At 37.0% G+C, this 18,117-nt stretch overlaps 2 protein-coding genes across 2 annotated transcripts in view; both read left to right on the top strand.

Annotated features, from left to right (window-relative positions):
* The window catches only part of LOC145306025 (uncharacterized), a 28,021-nt gene extending 10,236 nt beyond the window's left edge, over window positions 1-17,785 (top strand). The window contains exons 2-4 of the mRNA XM_080147958.1: window positions 16,160-16,298; window positions 16,848-16,983; window positions 17,627-17,785. Coding sequence (XP_080004084.1) covers window positions 16,182-16,298; window positions 16,848-16,983; window positions 17,627-17,706 — 333 coding nt within the window. The 5' untranslated portion in view covers window positions 16,160-16,181 and the 3' untranslated portion in view covers window positions 17,707-17,785. The remainder of the gene's footprint in view (window positions 1-16,159; window positions 16,299-16,847; window positions 16,984-17,626) is intronic.
* LOC145305957 (uncharacterized) lies at window positions 1,688-11,508 on the top strand. Its single transcript, XM_080147864.1, has 2 exons — window positions 1,688-1,882; window positions 9,449-11,508. Exon 2 carries the CDS (start codon window positions 9,457-9,459, stop codon window positions 10,930-10,932), a length of 1,476 nt encoding a protein of 491 aa, XP_080003990.1. The 5' UTR covers window positions 1,688-1,882; window positions 9,449-9,456; the 3' UTR covers window positions 10,933-11,508.
* Window positions 17,786-18,117: the final 332 nt, after the last annotated feature.

Below are 18,117 nucleotides of genomic sequence, written 5' to 3'. Positions count from 1 at the left end.
TAAAGTGAATTATATAAAATTGTTCACTAAGTTACAATATTACACGAAGTAAAAAAAGACCTTTTGATCTGGTAAAAATGACCAGAGCAACAGTAAAAATTAATTCTTAAATCCCCCAAAAAAAGTTTATTGGGGACTTAATTCAAATTTGGGCTCTGCAGTCTGATTCTATAGGTGTCCTAGTATATTTTTGACCCCCCATTCAAAAATAGTTTAAAAACAGTTTAAAATTTTTAATGGATGTATCCTTGTTTTAGACCTTCTTTAGGTATTGTATTCCTATAATTTTTTTGGGGGGATTGCAATTTTTTTCTAACGTGGGGGGTAGTTGCACGAAATGCTACATGCTTGAATTTAGTGAACTGGGGTGCACTTCATGCAACTATCCCTTTACAAACCCCTCAAGAAACTAATGACCCCCCCCCCCCCTCAACCCTTATCCCCCAATCCATAGCATACATACCAAACTAATATTTATCTAAATAGTATTCGCTAATCATATTTTTTTAATACTATACGTTTCTTCTTGAATGTTTTATCCCAATTAGCCCAGCGTCTTTATAATTGCGTAGCTGCTCTACATTCCAGGTTAATTGTCAGTCCGACTGAAACACTGTAGGTTAAATGGTTTTGCCTAGTTCTTATAATGACAAGATTGTTGGAATTTTAGTCAGAAAATCCATCATTATGTTACCCATCTAATGTTATAACTGAAGGGGTAGGTTTTTTTTCCTTAAGCTTTTTGGCCGGTTTTAGGTTATATTTATATTTTTATATTTTATATTTGAATCCATATCTTGGATATTTTTGGTTTAAATTATTTTTACTATACGCATCAAATTAACTTTAATCTGTTATTTCTCTCATTTCAATTTTGGCTGGGGACAAAAAGTTAGATTGCTAGTTTTTCGCCACTTATGGATGTTGCCATCCTTGTTTACATTTTTTCCCTTGAACTTTGAATACTTTCCTTAAATTAATAATATTGAATTTCTTACATTCCGCTCAGTCTATTTACAACTAGCCTACAACGTTACAACTTGTGCTCTATAATTCGTTTTGTCCGTCATACCGTGAAGCTTTAACATACTGCGACTTTTTTGATCCCATCCTCGCTAATTCTCATCTTATATTCGTAAAGACCAATCCTATATTATCTTATATTAAGTTATTATTACATTATATTTCCATTCATTGGGGGTTTTCTTTTCTTATCACAAATTTTGTATGTTAATACAATCCTAGGTTAGGTTTATCTTATTTCATAAAGCTCTAATCTTACCCTTGACTGTTAACCCATTAAAATTGTCCAATTTTTAGTTTTTTTTTCAACATGATTTTTGTTTAAGTAAAATAAGCCTAATTTTCTGTTTATAAATTAAAACACAATTTTAATAGGTAAGGGTGGTTTCATAATCAGTTGCCTTTTGGTTTTATCCTACAAAAAATTATTTTCATTGTGGCCAAAAGGCTGCATCCCTACCTCGCCCTTCTATGGCGGTGGGGGGGGGGGGAGAGGTTACGTGACTATTCTTTTTATTTATTTAACCATCTTCCTATGTCCCATCCCTGCTCCAACCATATATGGCTCCGTATCCCCTCCCCACCCTTCCCCACCCTTGTCCTAATATTCAGTACTAATTTTACTTACTCACTGTACATTTTTCAGTTGACTCAAGACTGGCGAGGTAGTACATGGGCTCACAACCGCAACAGTTTGCTTGCCGCCGCTGTTCCATTCCTTTTGATACAAGATTGTGTTATACCCGGCTGTCCTTCAAGCATACCACTGTACCTACATACATCTGCTGCAATTGTTCAGTAGCCACTAACTATAGGATTACCTTCAGTAGTGTCAAGCCATCCTAGTTAACTATCTCAGGTACCTCTAGCTACACTCTATACTTTACTATGTCTTTCCCCACAAATATCCATTTCTTTCACAAACTTATTTTCCCCCAGCTTACCACATGTACTATTATTGCCATCTCCCACCAAAAAGATAATTTTTTTATTTTATCTGTTTCCCTCTCTTCCTTTATAGATTGATTTAAAGGGCGAATATAGGTTGAATATAATATGGGCTCAAAAAAACCGTGCAATTCCATAGATTATAAGTAACTTTAAGATATTGACGTATCCAAATGTATAAGTCTGTTATAGCTTAAAACCTGAACATTCTCAGGATAAATTTATGTAATAAGTGTGGTTCCCTAAGAACTCCAAACACCCTAGCATCACACAAGGCTTCGGTTTAAGGTTGAATTAAAAAGCTTTCGTTAAATGATAGTCGTAATAAAAGTGGAAACCAGTTATCAATCTATTTTTTTGTATTGTGGATTGTTTCTTCCTTGACAATATTCCCCAACAAAGTGTAAAGTATATGAATTTTATTTTTAAAAAAAAACCTTTACAGGAGAAATTTTATTTCGTGTAAGTATGAAAATTATATGGTAATTGTTATAATTAATTTAAAGAGGACAAAAATAATAGGTGAATAGTGTTTTTTTCTTATATTTTTTTCTGGAGAAAATCTGGCGATCGGTGCGTTTGTGTGTGTGTGTTGAAAAATGCGTACTAGGGTAATTATATCATCAAGAATTAATCATTGATCTTTATACAGAAAAAAAAACTTTAAAACGTATTATTTACCCTAGTAATTACTCCGGACGCAAATTGACGCAAATTATTTTATGCTTTTTAAAAAATCAATAAAATAGTATATAATATAAAAAAAATAAACACTTTAATTATCAATTAAGATGCATGCCAATGTAATAATCAATTAAACTTTAGAAAACTAGTCAAAAAAAGTCTTGTAAAGGGGTAAAATAAACGATTTTATTGACTTTCTCATTTATCATATGTTGAAGTAAAAGCAAAAATTGCAAAATCTACTTAAGGATTTTTTTGATTTTTTAAATTTAACATAGATATTTTAAAAGTATGTAATGGCACCTTTCATATAAGCTCATATTATATTGAAACTATATTCGCCCTTTAATCTTTATACTCCGGACTACTGGTTATTTTTTTATTCTCTCCTGGACTACTAAGGTTTTTTTGATTCTTTCTGTGTCTTTTTTTTGTCTCTTACTGTGTCCTTTTCAATGCTATTGTTCCATATTTTAATATTCATAATTAAATGAGTGAACTTAGAATATTTTCACTCAATACAAATGGTCTCAATGACATTGATCGTCGAAGATCGATTATTAAAAATCTGATTGATCTTAAAGCTGACATCTTAATATTAGTAGACACCAGATTAAATCCTTGCTTAGAAAGGAGAATTAGGAATGATTTCAACTTCAATATTTACTCATCCTTAACAAATGAGCCCCGTAGGGGTGTCTCAATTTTGTTTAAACGCTCCATTAACTATGTCATTCTTGATTCAGCCAAGGATAACAAGGGAAACATTCTTTCCTTGAAAACTAAAATTAATGATGACATCATTATTATCACTGGTCTCTATGCCCCTAATCGAGATTCACCATTTTTTTACGCTAATGCTTTTGATATATCCAACTCTTGGGGGGTGGAGAAAGTTTGTATAGGGGGCGATTTTAATACCACCCTGAGTTGGGAAAATGAAAATTTTAACTATAGGTCCAGGGGTAATGACAGATCCAGGACCAGGCTCAATGAACTTCTTAGTGAATTGAATTTTTATGATCCAATTAGGTCAATTTTAGGAAATGTCCCTATTTGGACATGGAAAAGGGGTACTAATCCGCTAAATAATGATTTAATTAATTCTTCTGGTCTCTTGTCAAATGAATCATTTAATAGCAGTAATCAATCTTACAGACATACTCGTGCCCCTAGAGCCAGACTAGATTTCATTTTTGTCTCTGAATCCTTAAACCTTAATGTAACTAGCGCTGATGTACACAATAGATATATCAGTGACCATAAAGCAATTTCTATTTCAGTTAACTTAAACAATTTTAAGAATGGTAAGGGTATTTGGAGGGCAAATGATAAACTCCTTAAAATTCCAAATTTTTGTTCCACTATCTCAAGGGAAATAAAATTTACCTTACTTAGACACATAAACTATCCTGGCCTTAGCAATGTTGAACAAGAAGCTCCTCGCGAATTGATTGAAGAGCTTCTTGGTAGGGATACGGACTACCTAATTAATACCTACGGAATAAATATTCCAGGGGATGCACTTATTGAAACTGTCATTAATACTCTGCGAAACGAATCGGCTTCATTTGAGGCAAATTTAAGAAAAAATGTTAACCAGGAACTCCCTAATCTAATTAAAAAACTTAAATCCTTAGATAATGAAGGCAAGTTTGATACATCAGAGTACCAAGAACTTAACTTAAGATATAATAGTATCATTGATTCATCTGTTAATAATTTCTTTAAAGGTAGGAAAAAAATGTGGGTAGAGCAAGGGGAAAAAATGACCAGTTCCTTTTTGGGTTTGCAAAAAACTAATAAATGTAGGCAGAGTATCAATAAAATTAAGAAAGTTGTAAATAACAGCACATCATATTTAACCCACCCTAAAGATATTGGTGATGCTATTCACAATTTTTACAAGAATCTGTATGAAAATAAGGATGACCTTTTAAATAACGTTACCATTGAGGATTTTCTAAGGGACAAGGGGGGTGGTAATCCAGATCTTATAACCAAACTTCCGCCTGATATTAGATGCAATCTTGACCGTCCAATTGATATTTCTGAGCTTGATCTTGCCCTTTTGAAAGCTAAAAATGATGGTGCCCCTGGTATTTCGGGTATTTCTTATAGATTTTATGAGAAATTTTGGCCTGAGCTACGACCAATAGTTTTTTTCGCAATTAAACATTTTGAATCAACTGGAAATATATCTAGGTTACATCGGGTAGGTATTGTTAGCCTTCTACCTAAAGGGGATAAGAATAAGGATGACCTTGCAAATTGGCGTCCCCTTACATTGCTTTGTGTCTTCTATAAGATAATTAGCTCTATTCTAACCAATAGAATTATTACAGCAGTTGATTTCCTTATTGATCCATCACAGACCGGATTTATTCCTGGTCGCAGCATAAATGAAAACCTAAGGTGTAACTATGATGTCATTGATTTAGCCAACAAATTTTCCAAGCCGGGTATTATATTGCAGATTGACTTCAAGAAAGCTTTTGACACCATTTCATTCAAGTATATTGAGAAGACCCTCAGGTTTTTTAACTTTGGGGATAAGTTTATTTTCATGGTAAATTCAATTCTTAAAGATTTTTATGCTGTTACGGTTAATGGAGGTCATATCTCTGAGCAATTTAGGGTGGCTCGGGGCTGTAGGCAGGGTGATCCTTTGTCTCCCCTGCTTTTTATTCTGTGTGTGGAAATTCTTAACATTAGAATCCGTAACGATCAAAATATCCTTCCTTTCTCTATTCTCGGTGTTAGTATTCCTAGCCTGTCATATGCAGATGACATAAATGTATACCTTAATTATTGTGCCAATTCTCTACGACAATCAATATCTGTATTACAAGCTTTTTTTAAAATTTCTGGACTTGAGATTAACCTTAATAAAACTTGCTGTACTTACATTGGTGGTCCCTTTATCCCTGAAATCCATAGTTTGTGTCCTGAACTTAATATTACCTGGGTCACCTCTTTCAAACTGCTAGGCATACAATTTGACAATTGTAACAACAATCGCAAGGAAAACTATTCCTTGAAAATTAAGGACATAATGAATGAGTTGGATGCATGGGAGTTTAGACTAATTTCCCCAATGGGCAGATTGGTTGTGGTTAAATCCCTTGGTCTTTCAAAATTGACTAATGTTGCTGCTACTATCCCTTCCATTACTGCCACTGAAATAAAGAACCTTGAATCTTCTCTAGTCAGTTTTATATGGGGTAAAAATAAACGACCCAAAATGGCTTTGAAGGATGCCAAACTACCAATTAAAGTGACTGTGAATTTGCAAATAACGTTATATATATAGGTAGATAACTGGCAATTAGAGATAATTTTTTAAAAATATTGCCTTAAAAGATGACAATTATTCAATTAAATGAAAAAGAATTTTTAAATTTTCTGAACTTTACACTACCGTGAACACCATTTTTAAGAAAACTGAATAATAAATGCATTAAATACGAATAATTGTAGTGATTTATAGATAATTGCATTCAAAATAGTTAATACGTTATGTTTTTTTTTAAAATGTCATTTAAAAGTAACACACATGACAGTCATTTTAATGATAAAAATGCAAAAAATAAAAAAAAGTAACAGATCAAAACTTGAAATGTTATTTACTGGCCCGGCTTTTTGCGTTACCTCTCTCTCTCTCTCCTCTCTCTCTCTCTCCTCTCTCTCTCTCTCCTCTCTCTCTCTCTCTCTCTCTCTCTCTCTCTCTCTCTCTCTCTCTCTCTCTCTCTCCCTCCCTCCCTCTCTCTCTCTCTCTCTCTCTCTGTTTCTCTTCTTTCACTTTGCTATTTCTACCTCTAGGTTAGTTGTTAATTATTAAATATTATTTAAAGTGTAAAAAGATTAAACCATTCAAATCTATAAAAAGTCATTCTAATCTAAATTTATATTTTCTAATTTCTATTTAATATTCAAAGGGATATAAAAGGGCAGAAAAATAGCTTAAAACCAACGAACGACTTTTTTAATAAAAATAAAATAGCCTAAAACCTTTCCCAAAAACTATAAGAAGCTTCACTGTAAAAGTGAACCATATCGTTTCAGTGGTTAGCGAGATTCTTCTCTACAGATAAAAAAAGCTTACAACTTTATAAAATTGTTAAATCTTTTCATTTAAAACTCACCCTTCAGTATGTGATTGTATGCAGGGAGAAAATGGATATTTGGCTTTTTATTACATTAGTTCCCAAAGTTAATGACATTTTGTTAGTTGGCTAATTAACTTAAGAGACTTTCATAGAATTTTGTGTATATTTTCATTGTGAATATCCATTAATTTAACGGCTCTTGTCTTATGCCTCTATTCCCTGGTTAATTATGTAGCAATGGGTGTGCGGGTGGGGCGTTAAGTGTGTGTGTGTGTTAGTGTATACTACGATAGTGTGTGTGTGCGTGTGTGTGTGTTAGTGTATACTACGATAGTGTGTGTGTGCGTGTGTGCGTGTGTGTGTGTGACAAATTGCAATAACTATTCATTTTGGAATAAAAAAAGTAATGTTTATTTTTATGGAAAAACTTTAATAAAATGATTGAATTTTTTGCTGAAGTATATAGCAAATATAATAAATTTTTACTTTTTGAACAATTTAAATCTTAAATATCATTCTTTCTATAGATTTAAGCAATTTTTCTATTGTCTTTATACCGGCTGAAACATACCGAAATTCTGTTAATGATTTTATAAAATAAACCAAACTTTTTCATTACATTTTAAAGAAAGCTCGAAGACAAATATTATTAGAGGTTTATTACAAAATTATTTCCTAAGTATTGATTTTTTAGTTTTTATCTGCAAGCGAAGAAATTGCTTTTTTTCTTATAGTTTAATTGTTGCTCAGACTTTAACGTTAACTTCGTGTTGAATTGAGCATGGCATTTTAATCAAATTTTTTTCTAACTTCTTGGAGCTTTTAAGAAATTATTGTACGAAAATTACTTAAAAAACAAGGAAAGGTAAATAAAAATGAATTCTGAAAAAACCAATTCGTGATCTCTTTAAGAGAGGTGGCCTTAACTTCCCTGACATTTTATCGTCCTGGCAAAGTTTTAAGTTTTCTTGGATTAGGAAAATTATTGATTGCAAAAACCGAAATGCCCCGTGGTTCCTCCTTTTAAAAGCATACCTTCTTTCTATCAGTAATAGACTTAACATTGATGACATTAATTTTTGGTCACCTGATGATTTTAAATTTGCTGTTAAACATGTAAAGCTCTCCTTTTGGAAAGAAATTTTTTCCATCTCACTCAAACTTATTGAAATGATTGGTCTGTCTAATTTGCCTAGATTTCTGAACAGTCAGCCTTGGGGTCACACTAATTTTGTAAACAATGGCCATATAACCAAGTTCCATATTAGGGTGCCACATAACACAATAATTAATTTTAGTGATCTTGTTAATATTGGTGCTAGGGGCTTTTTAGTCCCTAAAGACATTCCTAGTCTTGCAACTATGTTCCCAAGGGCCCCTATTACACAACTAGATAGAGTCTTTAATGCAACCCAGGTTATATGCTCTGAACACAGACTTGCAAACTTCCTATTACCTTCTGTTTTTCAGACTTATCCTACTGTGGCTTGGCTGGCCCATTGGTCTAAGAAGGGTTGTAGTAAATGGGCTATTTTCTTAAAATCAAACCGGCTGTCGGATAGTTCTCTAATTGAGCGTGAAAATATATGGCGTAATCGTTTAGGTCTTAATTTGGATGCTAGTTTTTGGAGTCAAGTGTATAATAACACTGCTCGGATTAATTTTGATAATTGGATGCTACTTTTCCAATCCCAAATAAACAGAGCAGTCTTACACACTAACCACTCTGCTTCCCATCACGTTATTTCTATTATCAGTCCCAATTGTAACTACTGTAACCTAGTTGAGGATAACCTACATGCGTTATGGGAATGCGAAAGGGTACAGCGTTTCTTTTCCATTATTAACAACAGTTTCTCTGATACCTGGTTAGAAAATAAGGGCCCTATAATTCGTTCCGAATACATCTTCAATACTAGAGGGCACCTTCAACCAAGAGGCCTCTTCTTATTATTATTAAAGAAACATATTTGGAATTGTAGATGTAACAGTTCTACCCTTAGCATTGATACTTTTAAACTGTTCTCTAGAAACTATCTTGAACCTTACCTTAATCAAAACATTAGTAGGAACTGGCAGTTTATTAATAATTTGGTTCTAAAAAACGCCTTAATCTGATCTACTATGCTTTGGCTGATTCCTTTCTCCTTTTTTTTCATTAGTTGTAATTTTCTGTCACCTCTTATCTTGGATTTAGCTATTTAGGTTCTTAATTTATGGAATTTGCGCTACAATTTATTCTTTTTCTATTTCTAATAGTACTGCTGGGATAACTGTCATTTTTATTTAACTGCAACTAAGGTTGTAAAATACAATTGGATTACCATAACTGACTTGCAACTAAAAATCTTGTTTTAATATCTTTACCTGTACTTAGCTCTAAATATGTAGCCTATTCATTAAAAAAAATATAGATGGATCACCTTCTCAATTGCATAGTTTTAGTTTTTTCTGATCTAATATAAGTCGGCTTACCTACCTCAACCTTCTTAACTATTTATGCTGTCGTATGTCCTCGTTTTTTCCTGAAAGTATATTTGTCTTTATGGAGCTTGTTCGTTTAATTAGGTTTTTTTTTGTTTGTATGTTTTGTTAGCTGTTTTAGCAAGCGATCTTAAGAGTCTTAGGATTACCTTACTTTTACTTGATTTACTTCATTTCTCCATAATTTTTGTCCTGTTCAGGCAAAAAGATGAACAACATCCCTGCTTCGACTCTGAATGAATGGCTGGAACAGAGGAAACTGTGCCCTCCGCCGCCCCTGGTGCCAACTACACTACCTTCACCTGATCCAGCTTTTTACAAAAATCACAGACCACCAAAACCACTGGCCTATCTAAATCCTGAGCTGCTTAATATGGATAACATTTGCAACTCCCTGGTGGCGACCCCAGATTTAACTATTATCCATGCGCTGGCTGAAAAAAATCTGCTTACTGTCAGGGAAAAATATTTGAGGTATAGGTATAATGATAATCGGGGTTGTTCAATTTGCAATTCAAGTCCTGGCCCCTTCCCGGCGCTGAACATGTCCACAATTGTACATAAACATGAGTCTACCCTGGAACTCTACAAAAAATCTGTCCTTACCGAGGATGGGCTTTTCCATTGCCCTACATGCAAGTTAACCCCACACCTGGCTTTCTGGCCAAATAGGCATGAACTTATTATCAGCTCCTCAACTATAAGAAACTGGCGCAGATTTTCCCCAGACAAACAGTGGAAAGGTGACGACCTACATACATGGAACATACAAATTCCGGGGGCGAGAATCCGTCACATTTGCCATGCCCTCATGGTTGAACTACAAGGCTTTCAAACTCCATTCACAATTTATGTTGTGTGTGGCCTCAACGACATCGACTCCAGCACTGACCTCGATATGAATCCCATTTTTGATGATGTCGACAAGTTAGTTTCTGTTGTCAAGGCTCTCAACCCGGATCACATTGTGAGGTTTATAACCTGTCCGATGCCTCCTCGGCTATCATGTCTGGGACAAGATGATTATGGAAACCGTATGGCCAGAAATAACATCATGAACAAGACAAAGATGATTGTGCAGCTGAACTCAAAATTTCAAGATTTAAACTGTCAAGATCCTTTCTACGGTAGCCATAACAGTCAGAATCCTCGCCTTGTCGGACTACACATGAGGGGTATTAAAACTGTAAGAGCTGATGTTCCTTATGGTGACCTTCTTTCTGATTTTGGCGATAATGCTCACTTCATTGCTGCTGGATTTCACTGCAAGCGTGAATGGAGAGTACACCATAATGACATTGACAGCCCAGATTGGTTCCTGAACACTATGCACTTGGCTGACATGATGATCTTTAAATCTGGGCTGTCCATTTACAGGTCAATTTGCTTAACAAACGGTGTCAACCCTGACGGCTGGGCCACCAACACACTCTTCTTCAATCAAACAAAGGATACAGCAGCTACAACTCCAAGAAGATTCTATGATATGCGAGAGTATGGCTACCCTATGGCCTCTAATTTTTCGGATTTAGCTAATGCTACAAAGATGGATGATTCAGATAACACCGTCCATATCCATGACAATGAATCCACTTCTGGCTCGTCTGATTCCGGCAGTCTTTCAGATTGGGAGGTCGAGGTGAACAACTTTATAGCTGAATTAGACCAGGGTGCTAAAAACTAAAACTAGCAAGGTGAAATAAGGATTACCTTTTGTTATTCTGTTGTTTTTACTTGTTTTTTTTTTACATGTTCCTATCATGGCCTTAACATGTTGCCTAAGAAGTTAATCTCCTTCATAATATCTTAAAATTGGAACATTGCTCATTAAAAGGATTGTACATCATATAAATATTGAATTACAACAAAATTAAGTTCTTAAGTCTATAGTTATCTATTTGTCTTTGTGATTATTATGGGCCTAAAAATTTGTCTAAGTTTGTGTATCAACCAGGATTACCTGTGTCACTCCTTCGTCTACACTTCTATATTTATACTTTCTTTGTTGTTTTTATACTGTATTGCTATCCACCATGAATTTAAATTTCATCTGCCTAACTTAAGTAATGGGTTATGGTAATAGAATCAAATTAAATTGATTACACTGTTAATGCTATTTTTGTTATCTTTTATCCTCAATTAAACTCTCTGATTACTTGTGAGTTAATACCTTACATTTCATTTTTATTACTGTTAATTATAATATTGATGAGGGTCACAGTAAAGTCAAACGGATGTCCTTGGTTTCCTACCTGGGAGTTCCCCCCCCCCCCCCAAAAAAAAAAAAAAAATATTAAATACACTGGAAAGTAATACCTCAGGGTTGTCAATTTAATTTAATCTAGCTTGAGGGTGTTGAACTTTGACAATAATTATTAGTGTTAACTACTGTTTTATATATTATTTATTCCTTGTTCACTAAATGTTTCATTGATTTAAGATATACTGATTATTTCATGCAAATTGTTGCTTATCAATGAATAAATATTTTGTTATTTTTTTACTCCATGTTAGTCTTTTTTATATATAAGTATTGCTAGCCTCACAAGTTACATTAGTCTGTATTACAATAATTATTATCTCAAAACCTGTCTGTTTTTTTCTGTTATTATGGTTTTTTTTTAATTAACATATGCAGCGCCGCCTTTTCTAACGCACTAGTACTTCGTGCTTCATAGTAGTGTCTTATTTATGTATGCCATGCCCTCCCATAAGGGTACTAATTGTTTAATCTAGGTGTTTTTTTCGTAAATCTGATCCCGCATATTGCCAACCTGGCGGCTACCTTTCTTTCATCAATCTTTCAGGGCTGGTTCTACACCCCATGGTAACATATCTGTTCACGGGTCACCAGCTTGCAACTTATTTTATTCTAGGCCTATTTTCCCATCCCCCCCCCCCCCCACTTCCTTATGTTAATATTGTTATTCTCATTTAATTATAAGTATTGCTAGCCTCGCAAGTTATCTTAATCTGTATTTCTTAACAAATCATTAAAATATATTGTTATTCCATAACCTGCCTGGATTCGCTGATAATACGGCTTTTTAACCTTTAAGTCGCCGCTCTTTCTAACACTTTATTATTACGTGCTACACAGTTGCGTCTTATTTATGAATGTAATGCCCTTGTATAAGGGTTCTAATTGTTTAATCTAGGTGTCTATGTCTATATCTTGGTTATAACTGATCCCGCATATTGCCATCCTGGCGGCTGTCTCTCTTCCAGCAATCCTCTTGGGCTGGTTCTACACCCCATGGAACATTCTACTCTCCGTTCACTGATCAACAGCTTTCAACCTTATTTAACTCAGACTTTTTCACCCAACCTTCTTATGATTTTTCTTCTTCAATCTTCTAACTCATATTTTACCTTTCATATACTTTTCCTACCTAAAAATGCTTATGTAAATCTGCTCCCAAACCACCTCCTTCCCTTCCCCTTTTTTTTATATATTCTTTTTTGCTCTATTTACTCATTTTTATTAAAGCAACTTTAATATTTCTGGCTTCTCCTTCCCCACCCCCATTTCTCGTGTCCCTTAACTACTTTTCTAATTGATTATCCATGTATTGTTTTATATGATATTTTTGTGAATATTGCTGTCATTGGATTATTTGTATGTTCTCTTTATTTTTCAGGTGAAGCTATTCCAATTTTACCATTGTTGTTCTATTGTTAATATGTCATTCTTGGAAATATTGTTAAACTTTATACTTTCTGTACACATAAAAATTAAAAAACCCAATAAATAATTAAACCTTAAGATTAGGGAAACCACGGGATATAGCTGTCAGCTCACAGTGTCCCAGTGGACATTTAGGTGTGGAGTATGGGGCCACCTCAAGGTGACCTCGGTCCCCACCCTCATGCGGCCAACCAAGATTGATCCAGAAACGTGCCGAGACCTGGCCAGGAACCGAGTCTACACTCTGCCAGGCAAGACCCAGCCATTGACGTTTCAGCTGAACCACCCCCTGTTCTTCACCCTCGATATGGTGGGCGCCTTGGTCAACAGCCCCGAGGGGGTGGGTTGTGAAGGGGAGGACGTCCATTTCGAGGGCCAGCTGTACCGCAATGAATTAGTGCTCCAGGAGCGACGGCTGCTGGTCAAGGAAGAGACCTATGTAGTCGAGAATGGACGGGTGGAGTCCCAGTCTGACCACCTGACCCTAGAGTGTCCCCATTCCGAGCTGTCCTGCATCACTGGAGAGGCCACCTACATGTGGGACCACCTGGGGAGAGATTGCCCCTTGAGGCTGATCCGCAGCCTCCAGCCCAGCCTGGTGATGGATGCGTTTCTGGTTGACCATCAAGCCCAATTCTTCATCAACATGACTACCCCCACCTCAATAGTGAACTGCGACTTTGAGGCCCATGCCACCAACCACCCAGCATTGTTCGTGGCAGCCGACCCGGCCGCGGCAGCGCTGCCCAGAGTATCGGCCAGGGACGTGGATGTCCCCCTGCAGGCCCAGATACATGCAGGTTACATCGGATTTACCCTGGAAACTCAAATGAGAAGCACCGCAGCAGAAGAAGTAGCGGCCAATTGCTGGAAGCTCCAGCAGCTAGACCCGGCCCATCCGGTGCGTGTCCAGGGGAGCACATTCTCTGTGTTGAGGGGAGATGTATTGCTCCAGCTTACCTGCCAACGCAATAAGTATGTGGTCAGGGAGAGCAATGAATGTTGGGACAAGGTGCCGGTGGAGCCCACAGGATTTGTAGATGCCGTGACAAAGGTGTATAGCGGCCACGCCACCAAAATTCCCTGCTCCTCCACCTACCCCCTAACTGTACACGCTGAGGAAGGATGGATAGAGCTAACCCCCGCACCTAAGAAGAGGCCGCCCCCGCTGGATACACCCAAGCAGCTGCTGACCGAGCCCTTGGATGACTTCAGTTCGGGAGGATTGTATTCGCAGGCTGAGCTGAACGACTGGCAGCAGCTGCTAGCGTTCCCAGCGTATAAGGCCGCCATGCTGACCGGCCTGTCGTATGGCTCATGCGTCCAGCAAGGTAGCTGTTCAGCCACCGGAGACCATGGGATCGTGTCCTACGATATTGACCGACTGGCGGAGGAAGGAGAAGCAACCCTGGATGTCTGGGCTGGGTTCAGACAGGCTATTCACGAGTGGGGAGATGGCGCAGCCATACTGTGTCTGCTGTTGTTGATCCTCAAGCTGCTGGGAGACTTAACCATCATTTCCCTGGCAGCCGCACAAGGAGGTGTACGGGCCGCCATGAACACGATGTCACAAGTATTCCTGTACCACCCAACCTTGTATCGCAAGGCCTTGGCCAGGGCCAGGCTCACCCATGACAAGTCCCGGGACTTTTCAGTAGACTGGGATGCCATTCCTATCGGCCGGGAAGCAGCCGAGGAAATGGTATCCATGCAATCAGCCGATAGTGGGAATGACCGCCCAGGCAGGCCGGGGCCACACTCTGGAAAGCCCCGCGGCCCCTCGGGAGGCCAGGCTGTCGCCCAGACGGTCAACCTGGTAGCCAGTGCCCCAGCCGCTGCCAACAACAACCAGAATGCCCCGTTACTGACCGGCCCCGCAGCGGCTGTGCCCCACGCCAACCTGACACCTGCTGGCGCCGAGCTACGTGTCCAACAAAAGCCAGCCTCTACCTTCTATCCCACGTTGGGGGCCCATCAGCCCTGAAAATCACCACTAGGATTCCATTGAATCGTTATTGCTTGTATATAAATTAGCCCTAAGGAGCGGGCCGAAGGCCTCAACCACTGTCGGAAGTCTGGCAGGGAAACCCCCTCCCAGCCTTCCGAGGGGAGAGTTGTGGTATTCGGCAACCGTGAGCCATGCCTATGGCAACCCTGACCTGGGTTCGGGGAAGGGCCGAGGGCCCTCCCCCGAGTCCTGGGGAAGGGGTCTGCCGACCCCCTCCCTATACCTAAAATTAATGATAGATTCTGACAGCCTTATTATGGTTAAGCTGTATTGTTAATTCCCCCCACCCTTTCCAGGGATGGGGGATCATTATTGCCCAAACTGACTATTGTATATGTATTATATTGATTCTGTTTATGATTACTTATTCCTATCTGTGTATTTATTGTTTGTTGTATATAACTTTAGTAAACCTTAGACCCTGAATAAAGGAACAAATGAATAGACTCTGTTTATTATTTAGTGATTGCTAGAGAAGCGTAGCTTCTCTATAATATATGTGTCCACGTCTGTTCGCACTGCCGTAGTCATTTGAACTCTGGTGTCTGCCATTTAACCTAGGCGGATACCACAGTAGTACGATTTTAAAAGCGTAGCAACTCTATAATTGTTACCAGAATGTCCGTACGTCTATTTTAAACATGTTGATTTTTTAACTTTTTTAACAACAAGTTTTTATGTGATAAAATCATCCGATTGATCTGATTTTTGGATTACTGATTTCTATTACAATAAGGTACAATATTTTGAGCGAAGCATTTCTATAATTAAGTCCTAAAAATGTCAGTATGTCCTTAAACAGAATCCTGTATTTAATAAGTTTTGCAACAAATTTACGTATAATTTTGTCAAAACTTATATATTCATATTTTGTATATTCAGTTCTGACACTCTACAAAAGCTAATGTTTGTCTGTCATACCGTTTCATGAACGTTGCCATCCTTGTTTTAATACAGTTTGATTATATTCTATGTTTATATATACCACCCCCCGCCACCCCTCCAATAATATTTTATATTTTAAGTTTATTTATATCGTTTTTTATTCAAGGAGGGATAGGACATTGGACTGTAAATTATAAACATGTTCCTTTATTCGTTGGCAAAAATAAACTGTTAATATGTTTTAAAACATTGATTGGTTGGTTCAAAATTATGAGACTAATAGTAGTTTTAAAACATTGTAAAAATACTAAACTAAAAAAAATATTTTAGGGTTTACAAAGCATGTCCTTATATGTCGGAGGACGAACAGACAGACATGCTGTCTATAGAAGAGCTCAACTCCGCTATTCTAGAACTTGCCACAGACGATTTTGTTAGGGACCAACGTACATTGGATGTTTTAAAGCAGGTAAACTGCAGGGAGGGAGGGGACAATGGGCTGTTATTTACACTAGTCCACAAAGTATTCATATTCGTTGGCTTAATAACTTTGGGGACTGAATTTTGATAGGTTCATTAAGTTGAGTGCTCAAACGTTTAACCACTAATTGTAATCTTTAAAGGGGGTTATTTTTTGTAGCATCATGGGGGATGGACCTACAGACAGACAAACAAACGAGGGACAAAGTCTCAAATACAAACAAGGATGACAACAGTCATAACTAGCGAAGCAAATTAAAAACCATGGATGGACAAACAGACAAAGTAAGTCACAGAGCAGATGTTCAGTTGTAATAAAAAAAAATAAAGTGCTATTAAATACCTCTAGGGGTACTTGAGGGGGGGAGGGGAGGGCTCCATTTTCAGTTTCAGTTTTAAGAAGAATGCCTTCCCAGGACTGATGAGAAGCTTCATTGTAAAAGAGAACCATATATGTTCAGCGGTTAGCGAGATCCTTCGGTACACACACAGACAGACATCCTGTTACTTTTATATAAGAATACTATTACTATACTAGGATCACCAAGCATATCTAAATGAAAGAATCAAAGTAATTCTGTGCAAGCATGGAGATGTGCGTTTCTGCCCGTCTGTACCCGCTCAAATGGATAAAAACACCCTTGCTTCTATGAACAAGAACGAGCCAGTCAAAGGTAATATATTAGCTATTTATCGCATCGTGTTATAGACAGCTTTCTGTAGATATAAAGAATAAAAATATAAGATTGAAAACAAATTTTTAGCTATCAGGGGCCAAAGACCCGTGCTTACAAAACTAGCTTTAATTTTATGTTTTTATTTAAGTTTTTCAGTATGGCTGAAAACCGTTTCTAATCCGGTGTAAATTAATCGGTTTGGAAGACATAGTGAAAAGGGGATTAAAAACAAAGCAAAATTAGCAGGGATACAGGAATAGAACAATAATAGATGATGATCCTAAAATAATCCCAAAACTAAAACTAAGATGACCCAAAAACCTCTCTGGACCTATGAAATTAGATTTGAGATTTTAATCGGTTCAGTTGTTGGCTAGATCTTAACAGCAAATAAAAAATCTTCACTACTTTATATAAACGGTTACTTGATGGAATAGCCTAAAACCATGAAAAGTAGAAGCTAATTGTTTCAGCAGTTACCAAGATCTTAAGCTTCAGTCGGACTGATAGACCAACAGATATCGTTTAACTTCAGGGAGGTAGAGAATATTAGACTATAAATTATACTGGTACCTAAAGTTTTGTAAACACATTCTTACATTTGTTGGCTTAAAAAAACTATTAATTCTGATTGATTTAGGAAATAGTGGCTCAGCTGTTTTGGAGATTGACGACATTGTAGGCCAGCCCGCCTCTGGTCCCATAGATCCAGGAATATAAAACTATAGAAAATAGCATAAAACCATTCCCACACTCAAATATAAAAATTAGATACCCTAAAACCATCCTAGGACATATGTGAAGCTTCCATAAACTGGATAACTCAATCGGTTCAGTAATGAAATTTTCAGCTAAACACAAAAAAAGGAAACCTAATACCGTATATGATAGGACTAGTGGTCTCACCGCCTTAAAGGCGCCTAGAGAGGGGAGGGGGATGGAAGATTTTACTGTGAGGTACCCTCTCTAAAAAAGCTATACACATTTTCTGTACATAAAAGAAGATTTTTTGTTAAAATGTTAAATATGTCGACATATATATGTCTCTCCTCTTATATGTTCTTTTGTTCTGCTTAAAGTTTTAAAAAGCTTCGCTATATTAGGTGTAATAATTCTTGTTTTTCATGGCCT

The sequence above is a fragment of the Acartia tonsa genome, chromosome 14 (assembly GCF_053477335.1).
Source record: "Acartia tonsa isolate MP-2025a chromosome 14, ASM5347733v1, whole genome shotgun sequence".
In the NCBI taxonomy this organism is placed as follows: Eukaryota; Metazoa; Arthropoda; class Copepoda; order Calanoida; family Acartiidae; genus Acartia; species Acartia tonsa.
The sequence above is the reverse complement of the archived record's forward strand: the minus strand, read 5'-3'. Positions and strand labels throughout refer to the sequence as shown.